The sequence below is a fragment of the Bombus bifarius genome, unplaced genomic scaffold (genome assembly GCF_011952205.1).
Source record: "Bombus bifarius isolate JDL3187 unplaced genomic scaffold, Bbif_JDL3187 scf7180000009243, whole genome shotgun sequence".
NCBI classification, from domain to species: Eukaryota; Metazoa; Arthropoda; class Insecta; order Hymenoptera; family Apidae; genus Bombus; species Bombus bifarius.
This window is the reverse complement of record NW_022884989.1, coordinates 4,339,601-4,353,262: the sequence shown is the minus strand read 5'-3', so window position 1 is coordinate 4,353,262 and position 13,662 is coordinate 4,339,601. Positions and strand designations below refer to the sequence as shown.

At 33.6% G+C, this 13,662-nt stretch overlaps 2 protein-coding genes across 3 annotated transcripts in view; one reads left to right on the top strand and one right to left on the bottom strand.

Moving 5' to 3' along the window:
* The window catches only part of LOC117214810 (lysophospholipid acyltransferase 1), a 30,430-nt gene extending 17,086 nt beyond the window's left edge, over positions 1–13,344 (top strand). The window contains exons 2-11 of one of the 2 annotated variants that reach the window (XM_033461159.1): positions 7,321–7,466; positions 8,353–8,430; positions 9,571–9,662; positions 10,283–10,394; positions 10,632–10,767; positions 10,903–11,050; positions 11,128–11,333; positions 12,045–12,242; positions 12,360–12,511; positions 12,650–13,344. In XM_033461159.1, the coding sequence (XP_033317050.1) occupies positions 7,321–7,466; positions 8,353–8,430; positions 9,571–9,662; positions 10,283–10,394; positions 10,632–10,767; positions 10,903–11,050; positions 11,128–11,333; positions 12,045–12,242; positions 12,360–12,511; positions 12,650–12,800 (1,419 nt within the window). In that variant the 3' untranslated portion in view covers positions 12,801–13,344. The remainder of the gene's footprint in view (positions 1–7,320; positions 7,467–8,352; positions 8,431–9,570; positions 9,663–10,282; positions 10,395–10,631; positions 10,768–10,902; positions 11,051–11,127; positions 11,334–12,044; positions 12,243–12,359; positions 12,512–12,649) is intronic. The other variant, XM_033461160.1, reaches the window with a different exon arrangement.
* On the bottom strand, positions 1,935–3,300 carry LOC117214812 (hymenoptaecin-like). The gene is made up of 2 exons (XM_033461163.1): positions 3,111–3,300; positions 1,935–2,581 (listed from the first exon to the last, which is right to left on the bottom strand). The coding sequence occupies exons 1-2, from the start codon at positions 3,195–3,197 to the stop codon at positions 2,222–2,224; spliced, it is 447 nt and encodes a 148-aa protein (XP_033317054.1). The 5' UTR covers positions 3,198–3,300; the 3' UTR covers positions 1,935–2,221.
* Positions 13,345–13,662: the final 318 nt, after the last annotated feature.

The window sequence follows — 13,662 nt, the reverse complement described above, 5'->3', positions numbered from 1 at the left end:
GAAGCAAATAATTTTGTGCTGCTAAGAGAATTTATGTAGGTAGAGTTAAATTATAAAGTTCTAGAAATTTTGTAAATTACGAAGAATTTTAAATGTACGAACTATAAATTTATTCGGTATACTGGACATTTTTGGTGACTTTTGATATTTATTGAATCTCCATATATCGTGTATTAAATATATTTCCTATTAAAAAATTTTCTGCTTACTCACATGCATAAATATCCCCAGGCGACAATCCATAATTTTTTGGCTGGTAGAAGATCTTATGCTGTCTGTGAAACGTGTCAATAATAAAGTTGATAATACGTAGGAGGAACAACGTATTACAACCATATTTTTCGATGTCTCTAGTCATTTTTTGTAAAATGCAATAATTATTTATTGTTAGAAATGTAAGGGAAGTGGCAGAAAATGAAATTTTTTTTAACTCAGGACATTTTCAATAAAATCGAAAAAAAGATAAAAATCGAGAGAAATGCTTTCGGCTAAAGAAAAATAAAGTGCAATGCGTGAGATAATAATTCGCGGAACGGTGACCTACCGTGTTCGATAACTTATCTTCATGAGGTGATTGTTCGAATGGTATGATAAAATCAGTAAGATGTCAGCGATAACCGAGAAACGTTCCTACGAGCTTCATTCGAAATTTGTTTAGCATACATTTTTCTTGTGAAATCCAAATTAATTCTTATGATTTTGTGTATTCGCATCACCCGTATCGTATAACATATATATGTTAATACATAACATACTTAACAACTTAATACGTATATAACATACATATGTATGTTGTTTTTAATAGAATTTTAGATCAAACTCCCGTGTAATTCCACGTGAAATTCCCATGAAAGAAGTATAGATATTTCAAATATAACCCATATCTGAAATTTTTATAATTTTGTAAAGCATTTCAATAGTATCATTAACCTTTTAAAAGCTCGTATCGATGTATATCTCAATTGCAAGCTCGAACGTGAAACAGCACCTATGGCAATAACAATGACGCAACAGAACACAGTCACGTGTATATCAGTGCTTTCCATTGGTCATCCTGCATCGAACCACTGCTTAGAAATTAAACTATGTTCGAATACATAATGGAGTTTAAGATATTACGATATTGCATCATGACAAAGTGATTGCGTATGTCAAATATCTTTCTTTATAGCACTCTTTGTAACGTCAACTACACTGCTAAGTTATATATAAATTATTGGCATGGAAAAAATTTTTTTTTTCGTGCTAGTATATCAGAGACCTAGTTTATTCTCTTACGAGCTGACACGTTTTAAACATTTTACGACGAAGTATTATCGTATTCTGCTTTCAAAGATTATCTTTGGAACTGTTTTAGAAATTCCAGAGTTAATTGTTTGATAAATTCTGTAAGTATTACGTTTGATTAATTTTCTCCGATAAGTTCTGTGCTTTTAATTTACTGGGTCTAAAATTAAGATACATCATATATTCTACTTCATTCTTAGATATACAAGATTTTACTAGTATTTGCTATTCAAATATTTTGTTTTGGATCGAATTTTATTTACTGTGTAATGGCTAAATTAGCGAATTTATATCTGTTTTTTTTTCATATTTTCTTTTTAGTAACAGAATCATTATTTTTATTTTTATTAAAAAGTAATGTTTTAACTTTATTCACGAAATTCTTTCCCAAAAGTACGAGGCACAGGTTGTTTTAAAATCACATTGATCCAAATAAACGAGCAAAATCGTTTTATTGCCGCGTATCCTCCGTTGTTCTATGCTATACGTGTATTCCAATAACTGTAACCTCATCACTGCCAAGCTCAGCTATCAAAAGCACTAGTTACATTCTAAACGCTTATCGCTTGTACTCAATGCGCTAAAAGTTCATTCGCACTCGACAAGTTCGTTTACCTTTATCATTGGCGACAAATAACTATACACCATTTATGTTATTACATTATATTTATTATCATTTCTTTTAAGTACAATCTCTTAATCGTCAATGTCTTATCAATTATATAAAGTATACGAAATGAAACAAAGTAAATGCATATCTGAAATAAATAATCATTAAATACTAAATAAATGCAATTAATACGGGACAATACTAATAGTAATTGATATCACGTAAAAGCTGATCTCTGTCCAAGTTTCTCTAATTGAGTCCAAAAGAATTATGAATTTGTAGAAAAATCCGTAGTCTAATCGTTAACTGTACGCATAGATGGATCTAATATCCTAGTTCCTCTGACATCATGTCATCGACGTTGCGTCTGAATCTGAATCCACCACCAATGCCGAAGCTGGGCGAGATTCTGCCGCCAGGACCGCGTTCAGCCTGGCCGTATCCCCTGATGAAGCCGTTCTTGTATTCACGCCCGATTTGGACACCCAAGTGTGGTTGAGCAGGCTGTCCGGGACGAATATTCAGTCCACCGTAAGCGTCCGCGTTCACTCCGTTTCTGTCGTAGACACGTTGATGATAATCGATGTCCAAGGATGGGCGACGATCCGGTCCGCTCAATGGTTTCTGTCCATTGATAACGAGGGACCCTTGAGGGTCGGCGTGTCGTCGAAAACGAGGAGAGCCCTGAGAAAAAAAAATGTGGATTCACAGTTAACGAAGAACGGGACTAGAGCCTTTTTTCATGGAACATATTCGGGCTCGATAGGAAAAGAAATTTGAAACGGAGAGGTGGAACGGGAAAGTTCACGATATGATGGCTGTAAGGCAAGTTTCGAATATCGATACTTGATCGCAGTTGTTGAATAATATTCCATTAACTAGTAATTTCGGCAAATTGACAAGCTACAAATTTTTAGAATAGAAATGTTAAGTTTAAGATGTAGGGTTGGAAAATTTTTCAAAATTCTCAAATTCGTTCTATTTTAGATTCTCATAGACAACTCTCGCTTAATGACATTTTTAAGTTGCATATTTGTAACCAAACCATACGCAGTTTTCAAATTGTTGCAGAGTTACAGATTTAAAAATTGTCATTTATTAGATGAAAGTACTAATTATCCAACTACTATCCTATTGTAATATTGTTTCAATCACATTTAGTGCTAATTTTTAAGTAGCAATTTTAAAATTAATTATATAGTAAAGTTCTTACGTAGTATTCTTCCACAGCTTCAGGTTCAATTTCTTGAGCAGCGGCGTATGCAGCCATGCACAAGAGAGCCAGTACGATGAATTTCATTTTGGAAATTGTTTTTTTGATTCACTTGGAACTCTTTGATACAAGATCTCTGATGCTCTTGTTTTTAGAGCTGATCGATTTCTATACCACAATCGGCTGGAGCTTGCTCTTATATACCAATTTTGCGCTGAAGCTTTTTCCCTGTCTTCTTCGTGGCGATTCCAGCCGGGGGATCACCGTCGGTTCCTTATCCGCTTTTCTGTCTGTGTCTCTGTGATTGTCTCCGGGAATCCCACTCTTGGGTCATCGGAGGTCAATAATACGAGTGTACATTATGCGTATGTTCAGTTATTAATGGAGTTCGTTGCTTATGCGTTCGATTAGAATACAGATTAGATTATCATTCTGTATAACTTTCAATTACGTTCTTTATTTCATTCTTTTTTCTTTGGTATTGTTTGATCTCGATCGTTAGATAAATACCGATATCCGTATAATATAAGGAGAAAGAAGTCTTCGTAGAATATTTCAAATTTTGCAATGATGAAATTGATAAATTGGAAATTTTTATTTTTTTTTGAATATTTTAATAGCCCCACAATAATTCGATGGAACCTCCAATAATTTCTTAATGATACAATTACCAATAATATATATTTCGCAATAAATAATTCGAATCTTTAAAATGTCCCGTTATAAATTCATAAAATTTCTACGAAAAAATTACAAGTTGGGCGTTTTTCCATTTTACGTCGAAGGTTTTCTCAGAACATTATTATCCTATTTGTCTCTTGAAATGAAACTGAGATTGGAAAGCAAAAACTGAAAGATTACTGCATAGTCAGAAACAACCAGATAATATTCAATGTCCTAATTTGTTTGTCGACGAACGATTTAATTTTGGGGAATATTAGCAAATAAATTGTACGCACGTGCGAAAATCGAATGGCTTCAAGAACATTTAATCATGATTCATCTGGTTCGAAATCAAATTTGCGCAGGTGTACAAGATAGTGATATTATGTTATATATGATATTAGATAAGTATATTTTTTTTCTAATTGCAGCATCGCGTTATCATGTAATTGATACTTTTAGCTCTCTAAATCTAATATTCTTGAAACACTGAATTACCTCATATACAGTCTTATTCTCACAAAACGCTTTAAATGCGAGCAAAATTATCCGATTAAGAAGATTTTATAACGAATGAAAAAATGAAATTTCATAATGATCAATTCTAGCGTCGTATACGATGTATTGGAATGTGGCATGATTCCGACCTGTTTTATTTTTATTTGCACACGTGGGAAACGATACAAATGTATGTATGTTACGATATTTGCTTCACGGATGAACATTTAAGATAAATATAAAGTAAGTGATGCATCAGACGAGAAATTCTTATTAAAATTTTAGAATATATATGTATTTCCACGCAGAGAACATAGTTTGTAATTAAAATTATCTTCGTAATAATTTTCGCGTGCGAAGCAACATTTTTTTTAACTTTCACCGTTATTCTTATATGCTGTATTACATCCTACCATTTCAAAATTGTAGATTGTAATATATCAAATCATATCATCATATATCAAATTAAATGTACATTGTAATATAGGGTTCTTCAAATATAACGCTCTACCTACGTAATTTACAGTGCTTTTTTTTCTTTTTTTCAAAATTGTGCTTTATCCTATGAATACTACGCATTATAAACACCGAAGAACAATAGGGACGATATAGGCTAGCGTGTTCTCTTTCATACGCGACCTTCGTAGTTCATACGAGTACAATGCACATTCTGTTGCTCTTTACGAGCTAGAGAAGCCCGTGGGGACCAAAGTGGTTACTCAGAATTTCCACGTTTTGCGATCACTACTTTTAGAATTCTAATCTACAAGCGTGAAACATGAATGTTGTGACAATTGGTCTATAGGATTGACATAACGGTTAATCTTGGCCCGAGTATGATTTCTCAAGACATATCTTTCATTACATACCACAGGGTTATTCCAGTTCTTCCCCGTGAGGACTGACTCAGAAAATAACCAATTCCGGATAAGGAAAGAAAAATGCATCCATAGTTCGTTGATCATTTCTGTCATTCGTCAGTTTGTCACCGAAGTCTTATTGTTTGAGGCAGTTTATATCTTTGTTTTGTAAGTGACGCAACTCAATTATATCTTTGCAAATGTAAGGAATTATCTGCAAACGTAATTACACGTTAGTTTGCTAATTAAATTTGCGTCACTGGGAAGTCGCATTGATCGATTTGAAAATCACAAAACAGAGAAAACTAATAATGTTAGGAGCGCTGTTTCTGAAAATTTACCTTGCAATTATGCAAACTACGAACGTATGGTGTAAGTCATTTATCTTTTAGAAGTTGGATATTAATCGTGTTTCTGACTAATGAACTTAAGAAAACGAAACGCAGAGTTTGCCTTTTAAAAGACTCATTTAACGGGAAGTACCACAGGAATTCAAAAAGGAAAAATAAAACAGCGTTAAGCGAAGAATCTTAAAGAATTCTACAAATTTTCTCATTTTCAGAGTGATTCGGTTCTCTGAGAATAGGATTTCTGCAATTATAATCATAGTGCGCAATATGTATGTAGTATCGGGGAGAAGGGCCTAAGATAGTGACCTCACGTTTATACGACCGGATGAGTATGCGAGGTTAGGATCACCACCCCTGGGAAACTGCAAACTTAGGTTTGATGGTTCGTTCCGCTGGCAATAGTACCTGGGGCGAGTTTACAAAGGTAATGACGGTCGACAGGTACGACTTTACTGTCACCCTGCATGTTGTCTCGAATAAGATAATGACAAGACACAGTCTACTGTTAGGTACCGATTTTTTAGACCAAGTAGAGTTGCGAGTCAAACGGGGCGAGGTGACCTTTTTACGACTCGACGATCAGACCGACGGTCGCGAGGACGCGCCGGATGTACTGAGAAAAGGCGCCGTCGGAAATAAAGGAGGTGGACGATCTGATGGAAGCGTGGACAAACGAGGGCGTCATCAAACCATCAGACTCGGAGTATGCGAGTCCGATAGTGGTAGTCCGAAAGAAAGATGGCTCCATCAGGGTTTGCGTCGATTTTCGTGAGCTTAACGAACTCATCGAGTGTCCACATTTTCCGTTGCCTTTAATTGAAGACGTTTTAGACGCGTTGCAGGGCGCCCAGCTTTTTACGACGATAGATCTAAAAAATGAGTTTTTCCACATAAGTCTAGACAAAGATAGCCAGAAGTATACCTCTTTACTTGTCCTTACTCTAAGAATCCATCAGTTACTACATGTATGTAAGTTTATTCTTATAGACTTTAGCGCTTAGGAAATTTTATTGATCGAAGAATTTGAAGAGTTTTTGCAGTTCTGTAAATGAGATAAATTTATGCTGGTAAAGAGCTAAGTTATTTTCCCGATTCTTCAAATGTAGTCGAGTAAATCGAGCTTAATAGAACTTGAGTATATTTCTTATTTCCTGTTTTATTGTGTTGAAGAAATTTGTTGGATAAGTTAGATCTTTTGGAATCTTTAAAATTATGACGAAATGTTAGAATCATGTATGAATGAAATTCCAAGCTACGTTTTACGTTACATTGTTCGAGAAACTACCGCAATATTAAAGTCTTGTTTGACAGAAATCGAATGCCTGTTTCTTGTGCAATAGTATTTGACGTTTGAAGGAATGATTGAACGTAATAACCGTGATCTTTCTGCAGCAGGAGGTGGAATAAATTTCAACTAACGTGTTATTAGATAATTAAGAACGTTGTATTGAAACTGGCAATTATCTTGAAGCTTGGATAGTTGAATTGAAATTCGAACATCACATTAAAATTTGGCAATAAGACGATGTTAGGCAAACTGAATCATCGAGCAAAATTTTGTGAAATTTCACGCGTGAGTTTCTTTCTTGTGAATTTTCATCTCTCTTGTAACAAATTTCGAATATTTAACGCAACAAGGAACTGTATAACTTAGTCGCGATATCGATAAGTATTCCAGAATTCTTACGAGATTCGTTGTAAGCGCAAAACGGTAAAAATGGATCCAGTTTGCCTACGAAGTGTTAATATCTAATTTTTTTTTTTTTTTTTTTTTTTTTTTTCAAGACGAGGTTACATCGGCCAATATCGTAACACATGCATTTTCTTGATTATGTGCAGATGAATTTTCTACTAACACAGTTCACAGCACTGATATTGGCTGGGTTTTTGAGAACGTTTCTTAGTCCAGTTGCCGTGACAGCAGCCACCAGACATGTATTTGGTCTCGTCATCGGCCTTGCGCTTGGATATTTCTGCTTCGGCAGGTAAACAGATCTACGTAAATAAAGAGAAATCAATTAGTTGAGAAAAGTGTCGTATCTCTGATAAGCATGATAGTGTTGTGCAAAAAGGCCATTTTATACACTCATGCTATTGTACAAGATGTCCCATGATTAATTGATACATTAGAAACTTTATTCATTGATACTTATCTTAAGTTAGATGTAATACCTTCTCATGGTACGAACAGTAGCGATTCTATGTATTAAATTTAGAGAAATCAAAATAATTACCCATCTATATCGAAAAATTCGATATAGGAATGATTTTTTGTTAAATATACGATTTGAAGAAGTGTCGAGATATTTATATCTGAATGATTACAATTAATTGTTTCCCCGAACATTGTGTGATTTTCTTCCAGCCTTCTAATTATAATATCTGGATCTTTATACATATTATAAACATATTATATGAAAATAACTAGACTGAGGATTTTTATACAAATTTATTCTTCTATGAACTATCAACTGCAGAAATAAAATTCCAATAGAAATCTGTTCCACCTATTAAAAATTATAACAAGAACTCAATTTTGAATACATTTTATATATCTTCCTGTTTGAATTTTGCATAAGTGCATGAAAATTCACGATCTAATAATTATATGCTATGTTAAAGATACGTACGTTAAAATGATCTTCGCTTGAAATAAGTCTTTATTTAGAAAACATTATAAAATACATTTATTATATTAATTAAAAGTGGACATATCCTGTACAGTAGAATTAACTGTATAGATTAGTGCATGAGACTAAAAAGAAAAAAGAAAAAAAAGATAAACGGAAAAGAATGTTTGTAGCATCCTGAGAACCCCCTCTATATTTAACCACCTTGCTTCATTAAAAAAGAAAACTCGTATCTTTTCAGGCAGGCGATTCACCTTGCAGGCCTCCCAGCCTTATGTTACATAGCAATGCGCACACAAAATCCTCGTAATATACAGAGGCAAGTTATTTACATCGATATTTTCATTATAATTATAACTATGGGGCACATTGATTCGTTTCATTAGTCACTATAGATTTCATATCCTATGAAAGCTTTGCGCAGCTTGATAAAGTACTATTCCCCGATGAAAAATATTTTTCTTGAAAAATTATCCCACTAACCACGAAAATATGTGAATTATGTTGAAATATGTGATTTAGCATAGTGTAAGATTTACTGTGAAGATTTATTTTCTACGGTTTACTTAGAATTCCCTCGCTTGTCCTTTGAACACTATAAAATATCGACTAGAAACGTAAGTATTCTACAAATACAAGTTTCTGTCCCGTTTTACACGTTATCAATTTAGAGCATGTAAATACGGTGCAATTTCTTTCCAGAAATAATAAATTTCTCAGAATAAATTTCAAATCTTTTTGTATCGCGTAATAAAACTAACACAATGGAAACATAAATGTGCCTTTACAAAATTTATAATTTCTCGTAATAATACTTCATAGATAATAAAAATCCAAAAACATCTTTTTATTATACTCTTTGTAGTTTGAACAATAATTACGAACCTATATTTATATCGAAATTTATCTAAAAATTTATATATCTCTCTTACCATGTATCACAGTGACGAGCCTATAAATAAAGAAATACCTAATAATTTAACTAATTTTATTATGAGAAGTTCTATTGTTCAAGAGAAACAGTTAAGCATAAAAAAATACTCTACTTATTATATACTTTATACATAAAAAAATAATCTCTTGTAAATTCGACTAGTTCTACCATCGAATAATTTACTTCTTACTTTTTATATAATACAACATTTAAATGTATCTTTCTTGTTCTTTAAAACTCTAGATATAGATCACTAGATATAGAACTACTCATAAATTTTAATTTCAACTAGTGATTAGTAAACTGCGCATGTTTTATGAAAAACCGAAACGTTTATTAACACAACTACAAAAATAGGAACATCGTTACTTGTATATAATAATAAGATATAATAAGATAATTTTTATTACAAGTTATAAATAGTCGTTAAATGTTAAAGGCCGAAGTTTTTCCACGTTTACTCTCATTATCACGGTCAATGATTGTTCTTTGAACTTAACAACTCATCTTGGTAATACGTTTCAGAGTTGTGTTAACAACGGCGATGCTCTACTTATCTTGCGTGCATTACCATCGACAGATGTACAATTATGGCTCGTACACACTCGATATCACTGGTAAGCAGACACGTGCGTCACCTTCGCTAAATAATTAATATCTTTTTCTTATTGATATGTTGTCGAATACAAGAGTTACAGTATATTTATCGCGTGTTTTGCTAAGCGAATATTTTAGTTACGCTGACTTGTGTCATTCGACGTGTTACTCATCAAAACTTATATATATTAAAGAATTATTAGCTACGCGAATTATTATGCAAAAGATATTATTTAAATTCCTTGACATTTACCGTAACTTTTAAGTTATCGTAAATGTCGCATTGTATTCTTGTTTTGTATGATCAAATTGTTTTCTAATTCGTACATTGTATCGTTTCTATCGTACGAACGCTATCGTACGATTATTAGAAAATTTACAACCAACCAACCAACCAATTAGAATGTTTACAACGAACAATAACAACCTCGCTGGTTAATTTAATGTTGCTTGTTAAATTTTCCTTTTCTAATTTTACTTTTACTTTGTAACTTATCGTAATATAGGAATTACACTTTATATAAAAATTATGTCTCAGTAAATATATAACGTATAACAGGAATATACCACAGGAACGTACGTGGTTTATAAAAAATATGTATTTCTATATAAAGATCTCGTTACATCGTGTACATTTCAGGGCCACTTATGGTGATAACGCAGAAAGTGACCAGCCTTGCGTACAGCATACATGATGGGTTAACGCGACGTGAAGAGGAACTCACGCCAACGCAACGTTATCAAGCCGTGAAGTGAGTTGACGTCTTCGTTAACCGGTCGTTTATTCCACAACATTAATTATATAATATGCAACGCAACACACCCAGAAGAACACATCTTCCACACTACATACGCATCAACATAGCTGAATCACATATCTATTCAAATGATGATATCGCTTGCGCTCCGGATAATTCCTACATTTATCATTTTATTTCCTTTGCTGTCTGTGGTCAAACCCAACCTGTTATATGCATGGCTTATTTTAGAAAGATGCCGACGACGTTAGAGTACTTCAGCTACGTCTTCCATTTTCAAGCGTTGATGGCTGGGCCGGTGATATTTTATCGTGATTACATCGATTTTATTCATGGACGTAATCTAACTGGAGCAAGAGCTTTGACGGTTAGAGTTTTGTTCAATCATCCTTTTTTTTTTTTTTGTGTTTATACGCTCTCGATAACAACAGCGACAAAAAAAAAAAGAAAAAAGGAATAAAGATCATAACACGGAGTTTTGATATTTTTTATTCTTTTTAAGGGCTGTGATAAAAATTCCGCTCACTACGACGAGATAGTCCTGGAACCGTCTCCGACACCGGTCGTAATAAAAAAGGTCATAGTGAGCTTATTGTGCGCGGCTATGTTCGTGACTTTCATTCCAACATACCCGATTCAGAAGCTAAAAGGTTCGAGTCATATATTGTCTCTTTAATATTTATTGTCGCCACGTCAGAGCGCTGACGAGACTTTACTTTATTTACAGACGATGACTTCCTCGAGAATACCACGGTGTTTTATAAAATGTGGTTCCTGATGGTGACCACTATGCTAGTTCGCTTTAAATACTATCACGCGTGGATCTTCGCCGATGCCATTTGCAATAATTCCGGGATTGGGTTCAACGGTTATGACAAGAATGGCGAACCCAAATGGGATCTAGCTTCCAATGTTGATGTTTATGGGTTTGAGGTAAATTTTTCGAAATGAATACGATTATTTTAGAGATAAATCTATATATATCTATACATACTCAGATAAAGATCGCGGTAAGCGTCGGTATGTTTGGGGTAATCTCGAGAACCGCTGGACAGATTTTGATGCGGTTCTCACCAATTTAAAGAGCGTTTCTCGAGCAAGGTTTAGGTATGTGAAACATTATCCTATGATTAAACGAGTCGCTTTTACGATATAGCGAGGCAATACGAACCCGACTGCGAGCAATGTCTTTCTCTTTTCAAAGTATGTTATGTCAGAAGCATCACGATTTCATTGTATTCATTGAGCGGTGTTGATTCACGTTTACCAAGCCAATAGAAATTTCATTAAGCATATTATTAAAAATGCTTATATAAGGTCCCAGGAAAAAATTGGCATATCAATTAGTTATAAATAAAACTTGATGTGATTTGCACACGTATATCTAATTCAGTCGATTTATTTTTGAATTTGAAATAAAAATATTCTAAGCAAATTTACATCACTATTTTTTTTATAGAATCTTTAATACGTACTATATAGCAGTGACGACATCACTTAGATTGAATCGATCGAGCTCGTAATAGAAGTTATGATCTAAGTTTAAGGTTACTGATCCGTACTATTGTGTTTCATAATGTATTGATTTATTATTGTTGTATGATCTGAACGAATCAAAATCTATGCAACAGTTGTACTTTTCAGATGTCTCTGAATATGAGGGACAGTATCGAACACTGGAATAAAGGAACCAATAGGTGGCTTAGGTCGATTGTATATGAAAGGACACAGTACAATAAACTTCTGTTCACGTACGCTCTTTCTGCCTTATGGCATGGTTTTTACCCCGGTTACTATTTAACATTCGCCAATGGAGCCTTTTTTACCATGGTGTCACGCATTGTAAGTAAAACTAGTAATAATATCGAATTTGATTTGCTATATGTTTTTAATCATTGAAAAGAACAAATATTTTGTTAATCATTAATTGATCATTGACCAACCTTTACTATCAAACAGACTCGTCGTAACATACGACCATACTTCCTAGGGTCCAAGGGGATGAAGTTCCTATACGATGCGCTTACGTTCACTACAACGCGAGTCTTAATGGCCTATATGACATTCAGCTTTATACTCTTGGAATTTGTACCAAGTGTGAAAATGTACCTGTAAGTAATAATAAATTCATTTTTCTTTTTACGTACCACTTCTTTGGTCGTATTCATAAAAATCCAGTCTACTTATAATATACATACGTAATCAGAAGGAAATTCTAATATAACACGCAATATGTTTCTCTTTTTCAGGTATGTATACCTGATTCCACATATAATCGGTTTAACTTTACTCGTGATCGCACCACGTCTTCCGAAAATTCCGTCGCACAAGAAAGTAACTGAAAAGGAATCGAAAACTTCTCAGGAATTAATCAACGGAACTGCGCGTAAATCCATGTGAATTTTAGATGTGGCCAAAAAAAAAAAAAAATGACGATCACACAAGAGATACATATTTTTTATGAATGTTTTAATATACGTATAAATATTATGTATATATTATATATACACGCACATATATACGTACAATATTTATTGTTACGACATGTTACTGGTACAAATTCTATGTCGAGCGTGTGAAAAGTATATTTGTTTTATATAACGTGAATGAGTAATCATATATTTATATCAATGCCCAGTGCATATGCTGAGAAGTTGGCACCCAGCTGTTTCGCAGTTTTACCGGAAAACAGACGACATCGCGGGTGATATAGTAAATAATATTTAATCGATAGTCTTCTGTAATATTATCATATTTCTTGTTCTTTTTTCCCCTCTGCAATGTTTATCGAAAGAGTGGTTGACAGATTATGACGTTCCAACAGAACACAGATATGATTTTAATTCTAAGCGATTACTAGTAATTTTTGCAGTTTTATACATTTAGCGTGCGTAATGATACGATGATTGTAAACGAACTACTAGGGAATATAATCTCTAGTTTAAACGCGCTTCGATTTATCCAAAACGCCCAGTTTTACTCAGGATGCTAGAATATGCGTAAGATATTCTTTGGCGTTCGTCAGCATTGACGATTCTACGAAAAATGCCCGAGTACCCTAGACGTATCCTAGGCGAAATTATTACACGATGCAGCGAGGGAGAAGACTTAATCTACAGCACCCTCAAGCGTCTTTGCTTTTTATTCGCATGATTAATTTTAAACTAAATTCATAAGTTTATTTATGAAACGTTACCTCCGAACATCTTTATTGATATTAATAACAAGTGTCGAGATAAAATCCAATTACAAACAAATTATA

What these genes read in the sequence shown, in the direction of transcription:
- LOC117214812 (XM_033461163.1), bottom strand. Translation starts at nt 3,197, where the DNA reads ATGAAATTCATCGTACTGGCTCTCTTGTGCATGGCTGCATACGCCGCT. An exon ending in AAGCTGTGGAAGAATACTAC is followed by an intron (nt 2,582 to 3,110) that starts GTAAGAACTTTA and finishes TTTTTTTCTCAG; the next exon opens with GGCTCTCCTCGTTTTCGACG.